The 25,872-nt window shown below is 39.3% G+C and overlaps 1 protein-coding gene and 1 long non-coding RNA gene across 2 annotated transcripts in view; one reads left to right on the forward strand and one right to left on the reverse strand.

Moving 5' to 3' along the window:
- Nucleotides 1–13,917, reverse strand: part of LOC130907607 (uncharacterized) — a 65,315-nt gene extending 51,398 nt beyond the window's left edge. Inside the window, exon 1 of the long non-coding RNA XR_009061505.1 lies at nucleotides 13,622–13,917. This is a non-coding gene — a long non-coding RNA (uncharacterized LOC130907607). The remainder of the gene's footprint in view (nucleotides 1–13,621) is intronic.
- The window catches only part of fut8b (fucosyltransferase 8b (alpha (1,6) fucosyltransferase)), a 232,348-nt gene extending 208,670 nt beyond the window's left edge, over nucleotides 1–23,678 (forward strand). The window contains exons 8-10 of the mRNA XM_057822895.1: nucleotides 11,048–11,224; nucleotides 11,367–11,517; nucleotides 19,397–23,678. Coding sequence (XP_057678878.1) covers nucleotides 11,048–11,224; nucleotides 11,367–11,517; nucleotides 19,397–19,735 — 667 coding nt within the window. The 3' untranslated portion in view covers nucleotides 19,736–23,678. The remainder of the gene's footprint in view (nucleotides 1–11,047; nucleotides 11,225–11,366; nucleotides 11,518–19,396) is intronic.
- Nucleotides 23,679–25,872: the final 2,194 nt, after the last annotated feature.

Consider the following 25,872-nt stretch of genomic DNA (forward strand, 5'->3'; position numbering starts at 1 on the left):
AAAGGTATATTTAGTCATTTTTTGTGGGAACATGAGTCCAAACCATTTGTTAGGAGCATTGTTAAAAAAAAAAAAAAAAAAAACGTTAGTATTTTGTAGCATTTAAGCTAGCGGACTTTTGCTATGTAATTTAGCCAATTGTTCTTTTGTTGTACATGGATCCTCATTTGTTTTTATACCGTTTGAGGCTCATCCCAGGCATTTTAATTTTTCACGTTCCTTATCCGATTACTCGATTATTCAAACTAACTAGTTCATCGATTAATCGACTAAAATAATCGATAGCTGCAGCCCTAAAACGCATACATTTCAAACATAACTTTGACTTTAACACAGCTATTTTTTGCTTTAGTTACATCCCAAACATCTGAATAATGTTTTCCTTGTACAAAATAACATAAACAACAAGACAAATAGAGCTTTTGATAGCAAAGTAACAATTTATTTACACATAACTGAGGTGGCTGCGACGCCCGGGGTAAACTTTTCCCTCATCGCCGCCTGTCTCATAAAGATGAATTTTTTTTTTAGTCTTTCTAGCATGGACTCAACGGCATTGTCCGCTGCGTTGGTGTTCTTGGTCGTTCTGCTCGGTCGTCCAGCAGCGCCTGGCATCCTCCCAGTTGTTCTGCTCGGTCGTTCTCCGCCTGGCATCCTGGATGTCCATTCGGTCGTCTTCTGCCTGCGCCCCGGCCGTGCGGCCCGCCGCCCGTTCCGTTGAATCGGGTTGGGGGTCTTACCAAATGCGCTACTGCTCTCCAGTGGCCAGTTTTATTGCTTTAAAATGGATTGTCAGCTTTGTGTATGGAGAACCTCCTCTTAAACTGTCAATCTTGTCGGGACGTCCTGGTGGGTTTAATTATTTGAAATAATGTACTGTTCTTGCTCAGTGTCAGTCTCAGGTCAAAATTGTAAATCTGAAGCTGTTGAATCATTTTTTTAAAAATTGCCTTTAAAATCTACATGCATTTAGAAAAAAAGAAAAAACAGTATATCGGCCTCAAATATCAGCTTAAAAAATCGGGTTTGGATATTGGCAATTGGGTGGAAATATTTTTAGTAGGTCTGTCAAACGATTAAAAATTTTTATCGAGTTAATTAAAGCTTAAAAATTAATGAATCGTAATTAATCGCAATTAATCGCAATTCTAACCATTTATAAAATATGCCATATTTTTCTGTAAATTATATATATATATTCTGTAAAATAAATTGTTGGAATGGAAAGATAAGACACAAGATGGATATATACATTCAACATACGGTACATAAGGACTGTAGTGAGCATTTCACTCTGTCATTTAAATCTGTCTATGCTGTCCTCACTCCGAAGCGTCTACTTTTTCTAAAGCTAGACAGCTAGTGAACGACGCCATAATAGACTTCTTTTTCATCTGATTTATTAATAAAATGGCCTCAAACCATTGTCCTCTTTAGACCGTCGTAAAACTACAAAAAAAAAAAGTACACAAGCATTGCATTAGCAACAACGTTAGCTTAGCACGCTATACAGGTTCACAAAACATAAACAAAAAGTGTCTCATACAAAACATAACATTTCCCTTACTAACATAATATGTGCATTATTTACAACAACCATACTTACGGACAAATCTTGTCCAAGGATCATATAAGCACAACATTACAACGTAGGCGTCAGCCCGAGACGTCCTGCAGCCATATTGAACTGGCAAGACAACAATAAACCATGTCGCAAAGCGACCACAAGAGTTCGCTGTTAGACAGCACAAAAAGCCTTGCTGTAAAACTTACCAAAAGACAGAATACTGTCTGAGCGGGACATGTGCGTTAATTGCGTCAAATATTTTAACGTAATTAATTTAAAAAATGAATTACCGCGCGTTAACGCAATAATTTTGACAGCCTTAATTTTTAGATTATAATAAATTCCATATTGGTCAACCTCTATCTTTATGTAACTAACATAGGCCTCAAGCATGACCTTTCTTTCAATGACACTCTTTCCATTTTATAGTCATTCTATATCGAAAAAGGCCTTGAAAAAGAAAAACATGGATCTTCTGATGCTTTCTGAACTTTTTGACATAATGATTAAGAGGAATATTTTGGTGGAATACTGGATGTTTCAACATAGTAGAGGGCAGTCCTCTGAATTCATGTACTGTAGATCAATAGAGTAAACTTTAATTCAATAGAGTTTCAGCTTGTTGTTTTGTTTTGTTATTATGAGCAATGTGTGTTGCAAATTATCACGCGTCATGCAGCAAGAATAGCGGGTACATGAGGACATATGAACTAGATGAATATTCAGTTTAAATTGGCTACATAATCAAAAAGTGTTTGTTTGTATTTTTTATCCACCCCTAATCTGCACAGCCTAGCCAGTGCATCATGAAACTACTAAATAAGACAATAGTGTATCCGTCTACAGACTGATATAGCTGCTTAGACGAGCAGCCCAGTGATGTTTAAATCCTTTTGATATTCTTCCAAGGTGCTGACGTCACATGCAAATAAAAGATTTATTTGGCGCATATAGTTTTTGGGGGGGAGCGCACACAAACATGTCTCTTGTGTGGGAGTCTATGAAGTGTGCTGGTTCTCTTTGCCAGTATGCTGTCTGAATAGAGATGCATACTTTGAAATTATATCAGGAGCTGGCGCGAGAGAACTCGGGTGTGGCATCAGGGAAAAGAAGAGGGAAAGTGATAGCGATCGCTATAGAGTAAGAAAGATGAAAGGTGTATACTTGATAAACACCCACTCCCGTAATGGATTTGTTTATCATTTATGTGTCACCTAAATAAAAGGTTTAATTTAATTCTCATGGATTGATCTCTGGCCCTGCCTGTATCTTATTGTCTTTTCCCAAGTTATTCCCCCAAAGTGTCAGAGACGGCCTGGAGGCAAGAGGAACTGGTGGAATCCCTTAATTAACTAGGAGACCAACACAGATAGATGTACTGGGCAGCTCCCTGGTGCAATACTCAAAACAAAGTATTCATCACATACAGTATATACTATAATTTTTGGACTATAAGACGCTATTATTACCACCCATGCTGAACACTGCTGTTTATAGTCTTGTGTGGTTTAATTTTGGATTTCAACAGGCTAATGAGGTGCATGTCTTTTGGTATAAATATCCCATAATACAATGTGGACAATTGCGAACAAGTACAGTTGTGAAATTTGGTGGGTGCGGCTTTTAGGCAGGTCCAGATTATCGTCCGAAAATTATGGGAAGTATGCAGTAGGGTTGTTCTATTTAAATTCTCCATGCTCATGAGGCCATACTATGCAATTTAGGGCTGCAGTTATCAAATGTTTTAGTAATCGAGTATTCTACTGAAAATTCCATCGATTAATGGAGGAAAGTAAAAAAAGGTGAAGAGTAGGGCTGCAGCTATCGATTATTTTAGTAGTCGATTAATCAGTGAACTAGTTAGTTCGAATAATCGAGTAATCAGATAAGGAACATGAAAAATTAAAATACACTTGAGCTGAGCTTCAAACGGTATTCAAAAGAAATTATCTATGTACAACAAAAGAACAATTGGCTAACTTAAATAGCTAATGAGGTGCATGTCTTTTGGTATAAATATCCCATAATACAATGTGGACAATTGCGAACAAGTACAGTTGTGAAATTTGGTGGGTGCGGCTTTTAGGCAGGTCCAGATTATCGTCCGAAAATTATGGGAAGTATGCAGTAGGGTTGTTCTATTTAAATTCTCCATGCTCATGAGGCCATACTATGCAATTTAGGGCTGCAGTTATCAAATGTTTTAGTAATCGAGTATTCTACTGAAAATTCCATCGATTAATGGAGGAAAGTAAAAAAAGGTGAAGAGTAGGGCTGCAGCTATCGATTATTTTAGTAGTCGATTAATCAGTGAACTAGTTAGTTCGAATAATCGAGTAATCAGATAAGGAACATGAAAAATTAAAATACACTTGAGCTGAGCTTCAAACGGTATTCAAAAGAAATTATCTATGTACAACAAAAGAACAATTGGCTAACTTAAATAGCAAAAGTCTGCCATCTTAAATGCTATAGAATGTTAACATTTTTTTTTTTTTACGATGCTCTTAACAAAAGTTTCAAACATATATTCCCACAAAAAATGGCTAAATATATCTGTAAACAAAATTACGAATGCATTAAAAAACATTAGCTCAAACAAAAACTTAGCTTATGTTGTTCTTAACAGGGAGCAGTTGGATTCAGCCATGTGAAACGAGGCAGACCAGAGGGCAGTGTGTCCACCCTAATCAATAAAACTAAATGCAAACACTTTCAAGATAAACCATTACAACGCCACTTTAATTAAATTAATTAAACGAATACTTGAAGCATTACAATTTAGACTATTTTTTTCTAATCGAATACTTGAGTTAATCAATTAATCGTTGCAGCACTAGTAAAGAGCAATTATAAATATACATTGGAAAATAAGACATTTCACCTCATATTGAACCATTTTAGAAAATAAATGTCTTTCTTTTTTAGGTGTAAATTGTTGAAAACAGGCAGCAATTGCATCTCAGGTGTGACTAGAAAATCCCTGCTTTCACTCAAAAAAGATCTTATAAAAAATATTTTTTAAAAATCTAATTTCTTACCTAAAAATGTCATTACGCGCGATAACACACATAACACAAAAGTTTAGTGTTTTTCCAATATGTTTCAATTGAATTCGCAATGTGTGTCAAGCTATTTTTAAGCTATAGCTAAGTTTTAAGTTTAAGTCGAAATTGTAAGTCCTGATAGGAATTTGAGTTTTTGAAGTGTTCAAAATAAATATATGATACCTGCTGTATTGGAGCACATTAGGCACCAGTGCTACTTGGTGTTTTATCCATCAATGACTACCAAGCTAAGATTGACAGTTAGTGTTATTATGGTTTTATTTTATGCCCTCATCACTCTACAGCGCTAGGTTTTTACAGATTAAATAAAGCCTGTATGAAAGACACGTTAGCCATGCATCGACAGTAGTCATAATTAATAGAAACCTAGCCCTCCGCAGGGCTAGCGTTATGTTAGCAAGGTACAGCAAAGACTTCATAATATATTGACGAGACACGGGACACAGGGCCGATTAAAAGGGGGCCTGGATTATTGGCATGGCCGTCAAAGCTGACTGAGTGAAATCACAAAGAGCTTTTTCCATTGAAAATTCTTATGAATAAATGCTTAAATCCCTGAATACGTTATAGATATGGACGTAAAACAGTCTCAGTTTTTGGTTAAAAGCAGCAACAAAAAAATGTGCAGTTAGCATTAATTTTACGTAAATATTGCGAACTATGATGCTAGTCAGTAAGCAAATGTAGCGCCCGCCTTATGAAAAACAAACTTTTTCTGTTGAAAATTCTTGTGAATAAATGCTTAAATCCCTGAATTCTTTATAGATACAGACGTAAAACGGTCTCGATTCTTTGTTAAAACCCAAAAAAATGTGCAGTTAGCATTTATTTTACGTAAATATTGCAAACTATGACACCAATGCCATAGTCGCCACTGTCGTTTCAAATGCATGCATGGTAGAAAAAAATATAATAATTACTTTGAATCCTCGAACAAAACACTCCTGAGACAATTCTTCCTGTTTGTATGAGGGTACAGCTTTCGTACGTTTTCAACGTAAATCCGGCGTTAGATCGCTGCGTGCGTGTTTGAGAATGACTTGCTTGGTGTGGGAAGGCCCCCTACTTGAAGGGGTGGCGCAGTGTCTGATGAATGTGACCCGTCAATATAATTATGAGTCTATGGGAAACTTAACTCATTTGCTCCCAAAAACGTATAAATCTATTTTTAATTGTTTCAGTGTCCCTTATACGTCTTTTACGTTTTTGGTTTCTTTTTTACAAGAGACATCTCTGGGTTCTGATTCAATTTAGCTCCAAAGCACAAAGCTGAAAATCCATTTTAAAGCAATAAAACTGGCCAATGGAGGGCAGTAGCGCATTTGGCAAGACCCGCAACCCGATATGGCCGGGGCGCCGGCGGAAGACGACCGAATGGAGAAGAACAAACTAGAAGACGCCCAGGATGCCAGGCGCTGGACAACCGAGTAGAACGACCGGGACCACCAGTGCAGCGGACGATGCCGTTGAGTCCATGATGCTCGCGGAGCAGACCCTGCAGGGACTCAAAAAAATCCATCTTTATGAGACAGGCGGCGATGAGGGAAAAGTTTACTCGGCTGTCGTATCGGCTGACAGCATCATCTCTTAGTTATGTTTAAATAAATTGTTATTTTGCCATCTAAAGCTCTATTTGTCTTGTTGTCTTGTTTGGGATGTAACTAAAGCAAAAAATAGCTGTGCTAAAGTCAAAGTTATGTTTGAAATGTATGCTTTCACCAAAAGCTCAATTTCTCTGTTTTTTCATCAGAAATTGGTAAATTGCTCAAACTAAGCTATTTTCTAATGCTGATTTCTAAAGAATGGGAAAAGATATGAACTTACTTTTTTTTCCTGCTGAAAGAAAAGAGTCTAAACTTTCTTTTGGTGGGTTCCATGTTTATATAGAAATGGAACAGACTTTTCTGTGGGCCTTGCAAAATGAATCAAAATCCAGTAAAACGGCCGATAGCAAAGGGGGTTGCACCGGTGAAAATGGTTGGGAGTGAATGAGTTCATTTTACCTTGTCCTGAGTATCGCTCCTACGCTCTTGTGCCTTCGGAGGAGCGGGGGCTAGGCAAGCGTGTCGCGCAGCGGTACCCGGCCTGGATTTCGGGGCAGTCATGGGTCTCGTGCCGGCAAAATTGAACAATTCCTCGAGGCGGAGAAAATTCCCCAGATCAGTTTTTAAAATCGAGTTGCTCGAATTATTGGAGTAATCGTTTCAGCTCTAATGCAATATTTAATCAGTATTCTGGTTGCTCAGTTCATTTAAGACTTTAAAATGTCCATTAGTTTTAAATGTCACTGGTAAATGATGATTGTGTATCTATAACGTGTGTGCCCTGTGAATTGCTGGCGACGAAGGCAGGGGGCACTACGACTTTTATCCAAAGTCATGGTGACATTTAGTAATGGTGTGAGATTTCCAAGCAAAGTCAAATTTGCTAGAATGCTTAGTCTCGTTTGGATGACTATGGTTCTTCGATTTGAGTAAAACAAATAGAAAAGACTGTTTTGGCAAAATAATTTGTTGTGAGGGGTGGTTCTTGTTCTTTTTTTATTTTATATTTCATTATTTTATTTATTTTGATGCTTTTGACTTCCGAAAATCTGTTTAATTTAGAATTTAAAATTATAGCAAAGCAGTATATCTACATTATTTCTCAATTAATCTCATTGACCCAGTTCAGGGTGTTCCTTGCCTCCTGCCTAAAGTTAGCTGGAATAGGCTACATCACTACCCGCAACCCCGGGGAGGATACGCGGTATGGACGAGGAATGAATGAATCTCATTAACCCCTTAATTTAATCTGATACTCGGTATACACCAGTAAGCTAGTAGTCAGACTTGCATATGGTATTTTTTCTACGAAACAGGCTGAAAAAAATGCACATGAGCATTACTGTAACCAAGCCAAAATACTCTATTCTTTCTAAGGCACCATTTTAGCAAGGAGTAAGCTGCCAGTAGCTGATAGCTTGACAGCCCAACAGCAGTATGATGGAAGATTGCAGTAGAGGTCCGACAGGCAGGATTTTACTTTTGGAGAAAACAGTGCAGTAGACTTATTTAAATAATGCAGAAAAAGCTCCTAAAAGCACTGGCAGTTCTGGAGTGACTGCATATATACATTGTATGTATGACCAAGTCTAGTGATAGTTTTAAAATTATTAGTCCATTTGCAAAACAGTTTAGAATGTTATTAAAATATTGCCTGTATTGTTAGGATTTAAGGACATTGACGGACGGACATTAAATTTAAACGTCCATTATTTCTGAAAAGGTCACGCTTTTATAAGACAAATAAGCAAACAGATTTGGAAACGAAATGAACATGCAGTCAAATCTGCTTCCAAATCACTCCTTAGACTGTGCATGCCAAACAAATAAATTAACTATGGTGGGAAAATACACACAATTATGGCCAAGTAAGCCAATTATCCAAATGGGTAAAAACCCTTCAACATCATGATTACAAATGTGTCATAACAAATGAGCCCATTCTTTTTTCTTTTTAATAGCTTTGCAATTTTCACCCCCCTTCGAATCCACAAGTCACAATTCAGATGTGGTTGGCTGCTTTCGTAATGTAATAGTTCTGGATAGAATAAAAATTGGGTTTCGGTATCCATCAGTTTGAGGCATGCGACTGTGTCAGGAGAGGACGTATGTGCATTTTCACCTATCCTTTCTTTTTTCGTTCACCTTCACATATGTAGTCTGCTCCTGCACTGTCCTAGATTGCTGCAAGGAATGACACAGAAATAACAGGAGTGTTGCTTTTTTTTCCCTCCTTCTGGCTTGTCCTACATACACCACTTCAACCAAACCTATGCGTGTGTGCAAACACCCTCTATCACTCCTATTCATTTGGTGGTCTATATAAAAAATTGGCACCACATAAATGGAGTATGTAGAAGGTTGATGTCATGGTATTTATCAAACAGGCTGGCGACAAATGTGTAGGGAAACCTTCAGAAGTACGGCTGCTCGTGTTTTTTAAAACCTGTCCTGTTCAGCTGTTTGACACGGAGAATGAAAGTCTAAGTGTCCGGTTGGTCTGAACAATTTTAATGTTTTACATTGAGAGTATGACTTACTCCCATTGTGATCATTCAATATATCTCCTTTATAATGACAAAGCAGCAAACAGTAAGGGGTTATGGGGAGACAGAAGAAAAGAAACACAAACAACAACAAGAAATACATAGCCTACACTAACTATTAATATGTTGGTGCTATCGTTAGCTAGATGTATTTCCTGTTGACACCATGGGGGGGCCCTAGGGGAAAGAAGGAGAGGGGGTGGGGAAGTCTATAAGTTAAGTAGGGCTGTCAAATGTATCGCATTAACGGGGGGGGGGGGGGGGGGTAATTATTATTTTTTTAATTATGTTAAAATTTTTAACACAATTAATGCTTGCGTGGAACAACTCACTCACGCATATATATATAGACTACAAAGGCGCTGTTTTGCGTATATACAGATCTAAATGCAGCCTCAAGTGAGTAGAGTAGATACAAGCATTCATTGGGGCCGTGCAATTAATTGGTAAAAGCTTTGACATCTCTTCCACTACAACTATTGTAGGAAGTGAGGTGGGGAAGACTGACTGGAGTTTCTTTTTCTTAACACCCTGTATTGCTCCCAACGCAGAGAAGATATACTATTTGCAGCCACCACACACAGTCATGGGTGCACCACTTCCCATCATGCATTTGGGCAGAACAGTTAAGTCGCTACAGTATCATTTACCGAAAGCTCAACAAATACACTAGATGGCAATATTTAGTCACAATATACAAACTAACATTTATCCTGTAAGAATTACAAGTCTTTCTATCCATGGATCCCTTTCACAGAAAGAATTTTATTAATGTTAATGCCATCTTGTGGATTTATTGTTGTAATAAACAAATACAGTACGTATGTACAGTTTGCTGAATGTATAGATCCGTCTTGTCTTATCTTTCCATTCCAACAATAATTTACAGAAAAATATGGCATATTTTAGAGATTGTTTGAATTGTGATTAATTACGATTAATTATTTTTTAAGCTGTGATTAACTCGATTAAAAATTTTAATCGTTTGACAGCCCTAAAGTTAACTTATTGGGAGTGGTAGAGTGTTCACAAATCAGCTCAGTGATCTAGAACCTATTAATCGTGTGAATCCCTTGTGGGTGTAAGCCCGTTGGCAACCGACCCTACGCCACCCCACCGCCGGGACCCCCACTCGAGCGCACCCAGTCAATTTTTATAATCGATTAATAAGACGATGAATTAAACGATTCATCGGATAAATGTCACTTTCATTTACTTTCACAATTTAACTTAAGTTGCTTTAGGAATGTTGTAAGTAACAATGAAGACAAAATGGATGACTATTTCCTTCAAAAATAATATTTTATTTATTACAGCTTCCTGACTTAACTGTTAATGGAGAATAAACGGAGAGTACCTATATAGCACATTTATCTACATTGTTACCAGAGGTTGCGCTAGACTTTTTCGTTGTCTGTCATTTTGACTGACAGTGTCATAAAAATCCGGTCATAATCTATTTTTACCCGTCACTTACATTTTTAAAATGATAATAATGACATATTCAATAGTGTTTAGTTTTCATTCATTTTTAATTAATATTCTGGCCGAACAAGCTTAACAAGAGGCAAACAGACAGCGTAGTGCACCTATCAGCGACGGGCAGACGTGCCGTTAGCAAAGCGACGAGGGCAGGACAAGGGACTTGCGCGTGGAAGAAAACATACGAGGAGAGCAGAGTTTATTCAAAATGGCTAGCGCGAGACAGACTGTTGTCAATGACTCGTGTCGATGTGTTTTAGCTCATTTAAAACTGAATTTACCGCGGATTGGAACATATTCTCTGCTCTCCCGTTCGCCATCCGTGTTGTTGTAGAGACGACTTTCGGCGCGCAAGAGTGACGTTGCTCGTGAAGAACACGTCACGCAAATAAACAAATCTGATTTGTCGATTGATTTTGTACCTACTCGAGAGGCCCAGACTTTTCTCTCAGTGTTTGAAAATACAGGGAGAACAGTCTGGCTGTGCCAGGCAAACACTCAGTTGCCTTGACATTTTTCCGAGTAAGGCAAAACTCCATAAAACACAAAAAGTGAGCGTTTCACTGTACTGTCATTTAAATCGCTCTGAGCGGGGCATCTTGCGGGGCAAATTAACGCCTGTTAACGCGATAATTATGACAGCCCTAATGTGTATGTATGTATGTATGTATATATATATATATATATATTAGATTCTGATAAAGTATATTGTTTCAGAAATTGCATGTTTTAGTTTTTTTATATGGATTATGTATAATTTGTAGGGTGGGATTAAAATTGTCCTCCAACTGATGATAGACCAATTATTTAAATATATTTTTTCTCCTTGTGTGTGCACAGCGTCCATGTTAGGAGGACAGACAAAGTAGGCACAGAGGCAGCCTTCCATCCTATAGAAGAGTATATGTTGCATGTAGAAGAGCAGTTCCAACAATTGGCACGACACGGCCACGTTGACAAGAAACGGGTGTACCTCGCCACAGACGACCCATCCTTGCTGCAGGAAGCCAAGACAAAGTCAGTTTCCAACACACATTTTTCTAACCATAATTTGTATTTTAAACTAAGTTGAATTTGTTATACTTTGTGTTTTTCTGTGTCTGTTTTTTTTTTTTTTTAAATACGATCACGTTTCTTGGTACCTTGTTGCCCTCTTTAGGTATCCCGATTATGAGTTCATCAGCGACAACTCCATCTCGTGGTCAGCGGGCCTACACAACCGCTACACTGAGAACTCTCTGAGAGGAGTCATCTTGGACATTCATTTTCTTTCCCAGACTGACTTCTTGGTGTGCACTTTCTCCTCACAGGTTAGTGCACCCATCATTAACCAGCAATTGACTGCATTAGGCATGTGGCGTTATGATATTCTGACGGTATGATAACCTTAAGCCAAAATATAACAGTATCACGGTATTGCAATTACAGCTCTAAAATGTGTTGATGGGAGATATTTTTTCCATTGAACAGGATTTTTATTTTTCAAAACATATCAGCAAGTTGGACCATAAGTATAGTGTTAAGCTAAAATAATTTAAAAAAAAAAAAATAAATAAAAAAAAACGACAAATTATTCTAGATAAAATTAAAATAAATGCAGTCCTTTAGGTGAGCCTAAACCCACAGCCACAGCTCAACATTATTACCATCAGAACAAAAATAATTTAATTATTGTCCATAAAAAGCACGTGTGTATGACTCGTATCATGTTTACATTATTTACCCACTCTCTTTCTCAACGCAGACAGTTACCAGAGAGAAAAAAAAAAACACGTTTTACTGCCGGTAGACACACTAAACACACTGGAGTTAACTCTCGTAGCCGGATGGGAAACATTTATGACAGTGTTTACTAACCTTTAATTTTGTATAAATGCAAAATCATATTGGAGGTATTGCCTGCTCAGCAATCACCCTCCGCAAACATTTTATACATGCCGGTTGGCCCTAAGTATTCCCATACAAACAATTTCGTTTTCTTCGATGGGGGAAAAAGTTCAGGAGTTTCATCTCCTCCAGCCATCGTGTAGCATAGCTGACTGACACTGAGCAACAACCGTTTGGGGAGGGTTGAGCCTTACAGCTGCAAGCGAGGGATTTCTCCATGCATTTTTGTGACAAAAAAATAGCTAATGTCTCAGGGACGGTATGACGGCAAATTTTTGCGGTTTTGAAACCTTGACGTTTTCATACCACGGTATACCTTGAAAATAGGTCTTAAATTTCTAACACCGGTAATAGGCACATATCCAGACTGCATATTAACAGCTTTTTAAACGCATAAAAGGGCTTTTTTTCTGCTTACCTCAGGAAAGAGTCACTGCAAGAAATGTTTTGTTCAATTGCCTTTGTAACAATGCATTTGCTGGAATATTCTTCACGTCTGTTTCAGGTTTTGTCGTTTATATGACTTTTGAGTGCTGAAGTTGGTGGTAGGTGTTAGAATGAATGAACTGAAATAACTCCCAAATCAAAGAGGCGCATGTCTGCCAGGTGTAAGTCAAATAGCTTTTCTTCCTAATAGAATTATGGGGAGCAGGGAAAGGGGGATGCAACAAAGCAAGTAAAAGACAGTTCTTTAGGCTTTTGTTTTGACAAAACTGTACAACAGTACTCACAAAGAGTTTGGGATATTTAGTTTTTGTGTGATGAAGACCCTGAAACCCAGTGTGACTTTACAAAAGACCTCAGATAGAATGTCCAACGTGACCATTTGAATGCAGTTGAGTTTTGTACAACTAGTTTTTCAAAAAGGAACTGAACGGCAAAATTCACAGAACTCATGATCCACAAATGGACAGTTACATTTCAAGTCTACTTTTAAGCCTCTTTGTGACTTTTTCCATATGTCTGTTGCAACAATCTGTTGACTCTTTCTGACACTCTAAGCTCAGTGGCTCTTCCCTCTGAGAACATCCTGTTTGATCATTGAACTTTGGATCAGTTGCTATGTGTCGTCTGAGTCTCAGTGTGCAAACTGAACCGAAACATTTAAACAGTAGGATATCTGCATTCAAAAGTTGAGAGAAGGTCAAATTCAGTTCACCTATGAATGTTCATGCACATTTTGACTCTGAAAGCCAAATTTACTTCACTTAATGTACAGTACAATTAGAAGTGGTCATTACATTTCTATTGCAAACAAAAATGTAAATACCTCATAATACAGTCGTACTTCGACATACGAACACCTCGACATACGATCCTTTCGACAGCCGATGTAAAATTTGACTCGTAATTTGTCTCGGCATATGACGGCATGCTTGAAATATGACGATTTACAACAGTGTCGCAATTTCATTGTTTTCTCGCAAGACGGCAGCATGGCGGATTTTCTTGTCGGACAAATCAACATGGGTTCCAAGAAGGTTGGAAGGTCCATGTGGTGGAAAAAATGAAAAAGGTGACGCTTACCTTTGAAATTAAGATGGAAATGATGGAATATGTCTACAATCTCGACATACCTCCTCCGACCTCCGTTCGACAGTCTTTATAAGTTAAAGTGACTATTTTTATTGTTGTAACATCCGCAAGGAAGTCGTCAGTTTCGTCCGGTTTTTAATCATTTATTTCAGAGCTTGTTGCCATGTTTTAGTTCTCAGTTGTTCTTTATGACATGTTTGTTTCTCAGTTGTTCTTTGTGATGCAGTAAAGAGCACACAGTCTTTGTGACTCATTAGGAGCGCACTGTATTTAAGGACCCCTGTGTCTTATCGAGTCTGCCGGAAATAAACAGAAGAAGAAGATCAGATGTGTCGGACAATTCTGATGAATGGCAAGCCGTTTATGTGGATCTCTATTACAGATTCAGAGACTAGAAGTAGCGAATAAGCACTGGTTGGGGGGAGCAGAGGTTCCATTTCAGATATTCACGGACCACAAGAACTTTTGAGTATCTCAGAGCCGCCAAGCGCCTCAACTCGCGGCAGGCCTGTTGGGCCTTGTTTATGACCCGCTTCAACTTCATCATTACTTACCGTCCTGGATCCAGGAACGTAAAACCCTATGCACTGTCGAGACTTCATTAACTTGCGGAGGAGGGGTCTTCAGAGGAGACGATTGTTCCTGGGGACCTCATCATTGGTGCACTGCCTTGGGAGGTCGAGTGCTTGGTGGAGGAGGCCTTGCAGAGCGTTAAGGTACCTGGTGGCTGGCCTGCCGGCAAATTGTTTGTCTCGGAGGCTCGGCGTACGGCAGTGCTAAAGTGGAGTCACTGAACCCGGTGTGTATTGCACATTCTTTCTGTGTTCGCAAAGTTTTGATGGTCGGGCATGCATGTTATGGATTATGTCTCGGCCTGTTCCATCTGCGCTTGCAGCAAGGTAAGTCATCGTTCTCCAGCGGGTTTGCTCCTTCCTCTGCCTATTCCATCTTGGCCTTGGTCCCATGTGGCTCTGGACTTCATTATCGGCCTTGCTCACTCAAGGGGTCATTCAGTCATCTTGACAGTAGTGGACCAATTTTCAAAGATGGCGCACTTCATCGCGCCCCCGAAGTTCCCCTCTGCTCTGGAGACTGCTGGCTTGCTGGTAACGCACGTTTTTCAAAATCATGGCATTTACCTATGCTCTCGTATCTGACAGAGGACGGGATTAGGGAGCATTCTGCAAGGCCTTTGGGGCCACGTCAGGCCACTATTATGGGTACCTGTGTTTGTCAACGGCATCCTTCCTCCTGGTCCATCACACCTCCCATGCGTGGAGTATGAACATCCAGAGGGCTTATACGGTCTGGAGGGGCGCAAGGGTTGCATTGGTCCGCTCGGCAGCCCGCAACCGTCGGATAGCTGACCGCCACAGAAGCCCCACTCCAACCTATCGTCGAGGCCAGACTGTCCACGCGGGATCTGATTCTTCCGGGGACTTCTAGGGAGCTGTGTCCTAGATTCGTGGGTCCTTTTATTGTAGTGAATCCAGTCGCAGTCAGGCTGAAGCTGCCCAGCTCCATTAAGGTTCATCCAGTTTTCCACGTCTCTCTTCCCAAGCCAGTCGCCACCTGTCCACTAAATCCTCTGCCAGTGCTTCCTTCTCCTCCTCGTGTGGTCGATGGTGCGCCGGTATACACGGTGCGTGCGATTCTCGATTCCAGAAAGGGGGGGAAAGGGGTGCAGTACCTGGTCGACTGGGAGGGTTACGGTTCTGAAGACCATTCCCGGATCCACCACTCCTGGATTCTCAATCTGTCGCTTCCGGGGATTTCCACTCTCTCCATTCTGCGAAACGAGGTCATCCGCCAGGGGGCGTCCGTTCAGGAGGGGATTCTGTCATGTTTTTGTTCTCAGTTGTTCTTTGTGACATGTTTGTTCTTTGTGATACGTTTGTGTTCTCAGTTGTTGACGCATTAGGAGCGCACTGTATTTAAGGACGCCTGTGTCTGTCAGCTGCGTCGGACGATTACCTTGCTTACTGCTGTGTGTGCCCTCATCTTCATGCTCTCCAACGTTTTCTCCGGCAGTATCCTACCTTGATCATTTTGGTTTTTGTGCTCTATTTTCTATTGGACTTTGTTAAATTTGCGTAGTGTTTGGCATGCTTCCTTTGTTGTACCTTTTATTAAATACAAAATTATTCGCTATTTCTGGTCTCCGAGTCTGTGATTGAGATCCACATAAATGGCTTGCCGTTCATCACACTTGTACAACACAACACGGCTTCTATCCACCGTAGCCGATTCCAACAACAACAACAAAACATTACAAGTGAAGTAAAAACTCTTCCACACCTCTCTCACTTTCTCATCAGTCTGTTCAGGAACAGCATGAAAAACACAACCGCCACATTAGAACCTGATTTATTAGATTACTGTTAATATGTTATTGTTATTCCGATTTGTATTTAGAATGTATTTGTTCTGCTCTGTGTAATTGCTATTTGTATTTGTACCTGCAGTATTTATGAACGATTTAGCATAGGTTTTTAGGCTGTGGAACAAATTGAATTGTGAGGTATTCTTACAGGAAAATCCGGCTCAACATACGACCATTTCGATTTTCAACCCAGCTCCTGGAATGAATTAAATTCATATGTAGAGGTACCACTGTATACACATTATTTCGTAATAGATGTGTTTAGGTTTAGCAGGATAAAAAATTAAAATATTGCCTTTTCCCAAATGTTTAAGCTGACGCAAGAATGCTTATGCTGAGGCACATCTGTCTCCTCCCTTGCAGTTTTTAGTGATGGTGGCAAAGTAAAACACCTTGCTCCCATAAAACCTGTGATATTGTAAAACCTGTGTCTTCATATTTTACTAGATTTCTGTCTAATTTCAAGTTTTATGGCGTATTCACTCAACTTGCAAGCAAAGCAGTTCTCCAGGGCAACAGCACTTGGTTCAAACTATTCAAATAACGTAAAGACATTTTGCTCAAATGTTGACATTGGATATGTTTACGTAAGAAGCTATGAATTTCTGACAGTATACATTATGCACAACTCTGATTTTTTGTTTTACCGTGCAATTGTAACATGCATTTGATATTTGTTTTGATGCATTTTTATGCATTATAAAAGATTTATGTCTAAATTTTGAGGAGTTTGAAACGGATTAGGGAATTTACATGGGAATACGTGTCTCTACTTACAGAATTTTCAAGTTACACAACTACTTCTAGAACCAATAATTTCGTAAGTAGAGGTACCTCTATTGACAATTCAAGTGAGTTAACAAATCATTCAGTGGCTTTAAAATGATAAGACATAAAATCACTGTAAAACATAACTCAAGAAAATGTTGGTTCAAAGATGAATTAACAAAAAGGCAAAAAAACAGCGTCTACTTGGCTTGTCTGTAGTGAAGATACCCTATCCCAGGGGTCATGAATTAAAAATCCTCTGGGTCCGAAATTAAAAAACTAGAACAATCTCGGGTCCGGAAATATTTGTAATGCTTTTTTTTTTACAAAAAATACAAACGTGTCTTTACGTGGCCGTGCTGATAATTACAACTTTCAAAAATGTAAATAAAATATAAAAAATACATTTATAGTAAGTAATAAATAATATTTAATAATAATTAATTAGTGAAAAAATAATAAAGCGATCAACTTGAGCCCTTCGTTCCACTATTTTTTGAGAACGGATGGCAGAGTTCATAGGGAAACTTTGCGAAAAAGCTGCGTGCTTCGTCTAATAGTGCCTTTTCAAATTGCTGCTTTTTATAAGCGCTACCGTTGTTCGGCCATTCCTTACTACGCGGCGAAACGTCTACACAACGCTCAGCGCGCTTGCGCAAGCATCCGAACGCATGCGCGCATCGTTCAGAAGCAGCGAGTACTCACTATTTTTGTTTGCATTTAGTTTTTTAGAACCTTTTCATTGCCTCAAAAATACTTTTTACATGTATTACCCTCTCATACTTTTAATCATTGTGTTTTTATGTGTTAGCTTTGAAGCAGTTGACCACATTAGTCACGTAGCGTATTTAAACCGTCCTTATTTGGTATAACTGCATTTAAGTATTTTCTTAAGGCATTTTTAGTATGTTCTGCCTGTATGCATCCAAACAAAACAAGTTTAGCGCGCACAGTAGTACTTTGAGTGTCAAATTCGAGTAATGTAGGACGTTTCGCCGATGTAGCAGATTTTGGCAGAACACCGTCTCTGAACAGATGAGTCATGCGCTGCCGCCAGGTAAAATGAACAAAAATGTGTTGGTCTACTCCTCCTTAAACACTCTGTTTTCTGCATCAACCGTGCGTCGTTTTGAGCACGCCATTTGCCGTACCTTTTCGCCTTTTCTCCAACTTTATTCGGCTCAGTTTTTGGCTGTTACTCGGCAGAGTCTGGAAAGCGAGTGTAAGCCATGCTGTTCTAAAAATAACTTTCAAATGCTTCACTCCCATTGGCTGGCTCACGCGCGTCACCGCTAAGGTTTTTGTTTGTTGCCACCAGTGTTGTTAATTGAAAAAAGTAATTAATTACAGTTACAAATTACTTCTCCCAAAAAGTAATTGCGTTAGTAACTCAGTTACCTGAATTTAAGAGTAATTAGTTACTTGGCAAAGTAACTAGTGATAATTTTCATGTTTTGTTTTTTTTTCTCAAAAAAACAAAAAATCAAAAACAAAAACAAAAAGGTCACACAATGTGAAGTTTAAAGGGTTTTTGGGACAATTGGCCCTAGCCCAATTCTTTACCCTCCACTTAACTAGACACAAGGGTATTGCGATAACTAGATAGTAACCTTTGCTATGTGTGGAAGTCATTTAAAGTTGTGAATCAACCGTTAAAGTTGTTAAAATTGCTCCCGCTATTGCATTAGTTCCCTTCTGTCTACTTTCAACATATGTAGGGGTTTAAAACTGTTTCATCATTTAAAGATAGATTTAAGTCAAAATTTTGCCAATTTAGGACCATTTTAGATTAGCAAAAAAAAAAAAAGTAGGTTCGCTAGGAACGATCTCTACAACAGAGCCTTCCTGAGAGGTCTACTGCTTTAAGATGGCGGCAGTTTACTAACGCATGTAGTCCTTAAACATGTTGCCAATGCAGCCGTGGCTACCATTTGCATCTAGTTCTATAATATGTGATATCTACCGTATCATGTGGGCGTAGTTTGTAGGCTACAGTCAGGTATTATTGTAGCCACCTAGCATCACGTTTGCAACGGCGTCTTCCCCACTCCTGCTCTGCTCTCGTTTCCGTGAGTCCGTCTCTCTGACTTTTTTTATTCAACCAACTTAGTAACGCATAGTAACGCACGCCTTTCCCGCCTCAGTAACGGTAACGGCGTTGCCAAGATGAGAAAAGTAATTCATTAGATTACTCACTACTGAAAAAAATAACGCCGTTAGTAACGCCGTTATATTGTAACGCCATTATTAACAACACTGGTTGCCACCCTCCGCTCTGTAAACCCGCAGAAAAAAACTATTTTTGTTGTTGCAATGTGTATCAGTCCGGACAACTTGGGGGTCTGGAACCGGACCGAGGTCCGCGGTTCCGTGACCTCTGCCCTATCCCCTCCCCCATCGGCTCTGTCCGTTTACTTCAGAGGCACCGGCGAGTCTCGTTTGCAAGTGGTCGATCATATTGCAGGCCGCAGACTCTAAAAATAAAAAGTACCGGTTTGGCGATTTTCTGCCATATCTGATTTCTTGACTTTTTAAAACCTCGCTATACCTTCAAACCTGTTATGCAAGTCCCGCCCCCCCCCCCATATCACTGTTCTGATTGGTTTCCATCTCAGGTGTGCCGCGTGGCTTATGAGATCATGCAGACCCTCCATCCAGACGCTTCGTCCTTCTTCTATTCTTTGGACGACATCTACTACTTTGGAGGCCAGAACGCTCACAATCAGATCGCCGTGTACCCCCACCAGCCCCGCAACAGCGAGGACATCCCGCTGGAACCTGGTGACGTGATCGGCGTGGCCGGCAACCACTGGGACGGTTACTCCAAGGGCATCAACCGCAAACTGGGCCGCACCGGCCTCTACCCCTCCTACAAGGTCAAAGAAAAGATCGAGACTGTCAAATACCCAACGTACCCCGAGGCTGACAAACTGCTCGAGTCCCACAAAAAATGAAAGGAGGGAGTACATAAATATACAATTAAAATATCGGAAGAGAAGAAAGCCGTAGACTCCGGTTTTCAGGGAAGGAGGCTGTTTTTGTACAGAAGGAAGAGGCCTGCATAGCACGCTAGATGAGAAGAAAGGACCTGCACTCATGCGTGACAGGACTGCACTCAGTATATGTTTGTGTGTGTGCGCGTGTGTGTGTGTGCGAGAGCACGAGCGTGTGTATGGGCGTGTGTGCACTTGTGCTTGTGTCAGGTCACAGAGGACTTGCACCACTACTCCCCTGTCTGACGCGTTCAAGCGGGGTCTGTCGAGTCTGTAGATTTTAAATAAACCAAGAAAACATTTGGAAAAAGGAAAAAACAAACTGTCCCGGGGCAGCGCGGATCTTTACTGTAAAGACTGAAACCCTCCATTTTCTCCTAGTTTTGAAAACTGGAGAAACAAGTGTTTAATTTAATTTAAGTGGATTTTGATTCTCTATTTGCCTTTTTTTGGTTTGTTTTATTTTGTCGAATGAATGTACTGTATCCTGTTTTGCCACACTCCAACCCATGAAGTTCCTTCAATTTGTCCCACGTGCAATTAATTTTAATATGCCTGTTGTGCTTTTCCTTTTTTAATGGTCTTAATTTTTTAAGTGTGTTGCTCTTGCGTTCTGTACTGTATCACGTGTTTGTGTGTGCGTGTGAGATAGAGAGGATGTGTGTGCTGCTTTCAAGGGGCCATGTCAGCAACCTGCCTGGTGCCAGCTTCTTTTTCGCCGCCTCCGGCTTAATTTTGTTTGTGTGTGTGTGCCTGGCAGCGTGGGCAAAAGGGGTCCGCGTGTGTTGTGGGGACAATGGACAAATTCAGGCACCCCTTTTGTTAACAATGGTCAGTTTATTAGGATGATGCACAACAACACACTTGCCAAATGAAGCACTCCACAGCTGTCTTATGTTCTTTTTATGTCCATCCCTTTATGTTTGTTTTTAACTTTGCTATTTAAAAAAAAAATGAGGGCCAATGTGTTTTTAGAAACAATAATGCTATGTCTTCTAAAAATCCATCTTTCATGAATTTTGTTCCTGGGCATTGTCTTTGATGACCACACATCAAATAAACTTGAGAAACCAATGTGGGTTTTCTATTTAAATTGTTGGAATTTAAAAACTCGGTAACAATGTGTGATGGATTTGTGCTCTTTTTTTGTTTACACCGGGTGCCTCTTTTGATAATACCCACTCATTTTTACGCAGGCACGCGATGGGCAGTGGCGGAGTATTGGGGGACTGACCATTAAATTGGTACTATATTTTGACATTAACTATCTCCCAGCAAGTTGGTTTCTCCATTTTGAGAGCTATTAAATATTTCAAGAGGGCGAGTTGTATTACTTGTTTTACTTTTCTTATAGACAAGTTTCCGAGGTGCTTCTGCTTTACTCATGGTACCCGCGGGTTATTAAAAGTATTAAAAAAGCATTGAATTTAGTTTTCTATTATTAAAGGTATGAAAAGTATTAAATTAGCTGTTGTAGGTCTGGAATTTTTTTCACCGTGGTCTTAATTTTCAAGAACATCTCAGTAAATTATATCCGTGACGAAGTTTTGTTTTTTTAATCCATAACGAAGATGACGCATAAAATTTTTACGATGCACTGCACTACAAATCGAAATGCAACTCGTGCGTACCAAACCACCACAACCGGCAAAACGGAGAATCCACCAGCCTCTGCATCGGGAATGGGTCCGTTTGTCGGTGGAACGAAAACGCTGCAGACAGAAGTATTGTGGATTCTGAACACCAAACAGACCACCATTCATATACTTCAAATGAGTCCATTGGTGATCTGTTTTGGATATTACGTCATTTTTGGTCGGCATCGGCTGTCACAATGTTGGTCATATTGCGTTCTGTTCGAGAGGGAGCCTTCCCTATGTCGTAACTGTCTTTTGTAACGAATTTTCAGTTGGCAGAAAAAAAAATAAAACGCACCTTTTAAATATTCTACATATTTTTATGACCATTATAAATGCATGTACACAGTGAAATGACGCTGGAAAAAAGTTTGTTAAACATAATGTTGGTCAAATCGTGTTTTTTTATGGAGGGAGCATTCACGACTTCGTAACTGCAGCCAATTTAAGCTCATCAAGACCTTCAGATAGATGTAAAATCCGGCCTAAAAAATCCAGCCCGACCCAAACTGGTCCGCGGCTATTAAAGGCCGACCCGCGTTTTGTGTGATAACATTTGTGACGATGTCTGCATGAAAGCCTGTCTTTAGTAACGAATTTTCAGTTGGCAGAAAAAAAAAACCGCACATTTTCTTAATGTTTAAATATTCTACATATTTTTATGATCATTATAAATGCATTTGCACAATGAAATAACGCTGGAAAAAAGTTTGTTAAACATAATGTTGGTCAAATCGTGTTTTTTTCCGGAGGGAGCATTCACGACTTCGTAACTGCAGCCAAGTTAAGCTCATCAAGACCTTAAGATAGATGTAAAATCCGGCCTAAAAAATCCAGCCTGACCCAAACTGGTCCGCGGCTATTAAAGGCCGACCCGCGTTTTGTGTGATAACATTTGTGACGATGTCTGCATGAAAGCCTGTCTTTAGTAACGAATTTTCAGTTGGCAGGAAAAAAAAACGCGCATTTTCTTAATGTTTAAATATTCTACATATTTTTATGATCATTATAAATGCATTTACACAATGAAATAACGCTGGAAAAAAGTTTGTTAAACATAATGTTGGTCAAATCGTGTTTTTTTCCAGAGAGAGCATTCCCGACTGCGTAACTGCAGCCAATTTAAGCTCATCAAGACCTTAAGATAGAGGTAAAATCGGGCCTAAAAAATCCAGCCCGACCCGAACTGGTCCGCAGGTATTAAAGGCCGACCCGCATTTTGTGTGATAACATTTGTGACGATATCTGCATAAAAGCCTGTCTTTTGTAACGAATTCTCAGTTGGCAGAAAAAAAAAAAAAACGCTCGTTTTCTTAATGTTTAAATAGACAACATATTTTTATGATCATTATAAATTTATTTACACAACAAAATAACGCTGGAAAAATGTGTTAAATATAATTAAACAGATGCGGTCTTCCGGACTCGCAGAGGGGAAGATTAAAAAGGGCGTATAGGCACGCTCTGGCTCTGAAATGACCATACAGCGCCTTCTTTTTTTATCCAAATTATTTATTTTATAACAAGTTTTCCTTAGTTTATCATTCATACATTGTTAATATATAGTTATTTCAAAAAGTTAGCGAGAAAGAACCCTGGCCCGGCCCAACGTAATAATTGACATTTTAATTTTGGTCATGTTTTTAGTTTAATTTAGCTGTTTCCAGCTTGCTATGTTTATAATTGCGATGTTTGTTTACCGCTTTTCCTCTTACTGCGAAGAGGGAGGAAGTTACATCGGCCGCTGCTATGATATTTAAGTCATCAGCCATCTGCTGTGACCCGGGAATTTAACGCCTGCTTTCACGCACACTGCTTCCCACGTCAGTCGACACAGGAAATTGTTTTCACACACAACTGCTGGACGGTTAAGTCCCGCGATATTCCCGTTGTTTTTGAGTATGTGATAGGGGCTCAAGTTACATCCAGATACTTTAGGTTGCAGTTTATGGGTCATGCGAAGGCAGTGGACCTGCTTAAACATTTCGGTTTGCCTTTCGAATGAATGTGAATTTCGCTGTTTTAACTCAAGAGTTAGCCATGTTCACTGGGGTCTTGGCAGGTGCACTAGCGGCTAGCCTTTTACAGAAGATGGCTGGTCTGAGTCCTGTCCTCCTCCTCTTTTTGTCCATAATTATTGTGTGCGTGTGTGTGTTTAAAAAATTCTGACAGACTTTATAATGTTACTTTAAATGTGTTTTAATTGTACCTTCAATATCTGTGCATTCTTTTGTCAAACACACTTAGTAATTGAGGTTAAATTTGATGTTCAGTGCTTTATTTAATATGATTCAATATGATCTAATTAATGGGTGCAAGAAAAGTATTCATTTTCAGTTGAAATGGCATTAAAAAAGTCTTAAAAGTCTTTAATTTAGATTTATCAATTCTGGGGGGGCCCTGCTTACTTCCTGATATCTGCAAGCAGCTTCCGTTTTAGAATTTCTCCATTCAAAACAACAGTGTAGCTGGAGTAACATTACTCATCAAAATCCCTTAAAAAAGACAATTTAGAAATCCCGCATTCATCTGCCATCATCGCAACAGGGGAGGACAACATGTTCATGAAGGCAGATGTGGAACCAAGCTTGTGCCACCACAAAAACCGGGTGTTTTTATAGCCAGGTTGCCGCTGTGTTTTGGAAGGTATCCCTGCATTTTCATGTGTCCGGTTCTCAAAAAATACTAACGGTAAAATATTATGCATGTAACGACTTGTTGCCTTTGATATTGTTATTACGATGATGATTGTAATTATGATGATCTTTAATATTATTTACTACAACTACTGTATCTGCTGCCAGCCTGTTGCTAATCAGAACGTGAACAGGCCCCGACAAAGTCTTGTCGCTTATCCATTTTGTAGAAACAATTGCGAATAACCCGACTTTTAATTATTCAATTGGTTTCAGAAATGGCTCATATGAAAGCTAAGACCCTCCCAAATGATGTCGAATGTACAAAAATATATTTGTTTCACTTAAAAAAAGATGTATCATTTAATGAAGACATAAAGGTCAGATTTTGGCACGACAAATGTGTTGTCGCCTACAGAAATCAGTGTGAAAATTGAACAAAAAATGTACTTCAAATACAAAAATATGTTACATAACATAAGCAAATTAAGTAGTGATGCTGTGAGATCCAAATTTATTATTTTGTATGACTTCCATGGGCTTGAAGGACTGCATCCATACAGTTCGGCAAGGATTCATACAATTTATTGATTAAGTCATCAGGAACATCAAGGAAAGCAGTCTTGCATGCCTTCCAGAGTTCATCAACATTCTTGGGTTTCGTCTTCCATGCTTCCTCTTTCATCCTACCCCAGACATGCTCAATGATGTTCATGTCTGGTGACTGGGCTGGCCAGTCCTGGAGGTTCTTGATCTTCTTTGCCTTGAACTTTGACGTAGCGATTAAAGTATGCGATGGAGCACCATCCTGCTGCAGAATTTGTCCCTTTTTATGGTTAGGAATGTAAGAGGCAGCTAAGATTTGTTGATATTTCAGTCTATTTATGTTGCCTTCCACCCTGCAGATCTTTCGCACACCCCCATACTGGATGTAATCCCAGACCATGATTTTGCCACCACCAAACTACTGTTTCCTGAGTAAGTCTCGGATCCATGCAGGGTCTCCTGCAATATTTGCAGGGACTGTGGTGTAATTCAATGGAAGATTCATCTGAAAAATCAACCTTTTGCCAAAAAACAGTATTATCAATATCTGCAATAAAAAAAGAATGACATACTAGTTTTGTTTATATGTACATACCTTGTAGTATTTCCTTGTAACAACAAAATCTGTGTCAGCCCTTCTGTATTCGGCAAATGTACTGTAATACAATGTGTCATTTTATCTTATTTTGGATTTTGGTCTCTCAAGTGCATATCATATCAATATAAGGCGTATCAATCTATACCTCACATCAACACAGGCTGACAGGTTGTTATAATTTTGTCAACGAATGATCAACACAGTGATAAGAACAATCATACAATCTCATCTACGTCTCATTTACGTCGTGCTGAATCCATTTTTGGAGATTCTGTGGGTTTGTCTGGCTTGATTTTGCTGTTTTAACTACATCAACACACTGTTGACTTCAACCGAAATTCATGAGGTCTTTTCTGAACCGGAAGTTCGAAGCAGAAATTTTCCGAGATGGCGCTGCCCAAATTTCGCTCAGGAAACTTGTCTAAAAAAGGGATTAACTGATTATACTTGTGACAGTGCAGCAAATTAATTGCCACTTTGAATATTGACGCCAAAGGTGACGATACAAAACAATTCGGAATCCAACCAGCACCACATTACCAATTCTGTAAAGTCCTAACATTTCTACAATATTTTTCAGTATTCAGTCAAGCGAATGTATTAACAAATCCAATGTTTACTATTTGTTTTTAAGTAAAAAAAAAAAAAAAAAAAAAACGGAAATAATGAATGACAGGTGAC

The sequence above is a fragment of the Corythoichthys intestinalis genome, chromosome 19 (genome assembly GCF_030265065.1).
Source record: "Corythoichthys intestinalis isolate RoL2023-P3 chromosome 19, ASM3026506v1, whole genome shotgun sequence".
Lineage (NCBI taxonomy): Eukaryota > Metazoa > Chordata > Actinopteri > Syngnathiformes > Syngnathidae > Corythoichthys > Corythoichthys intestinalis.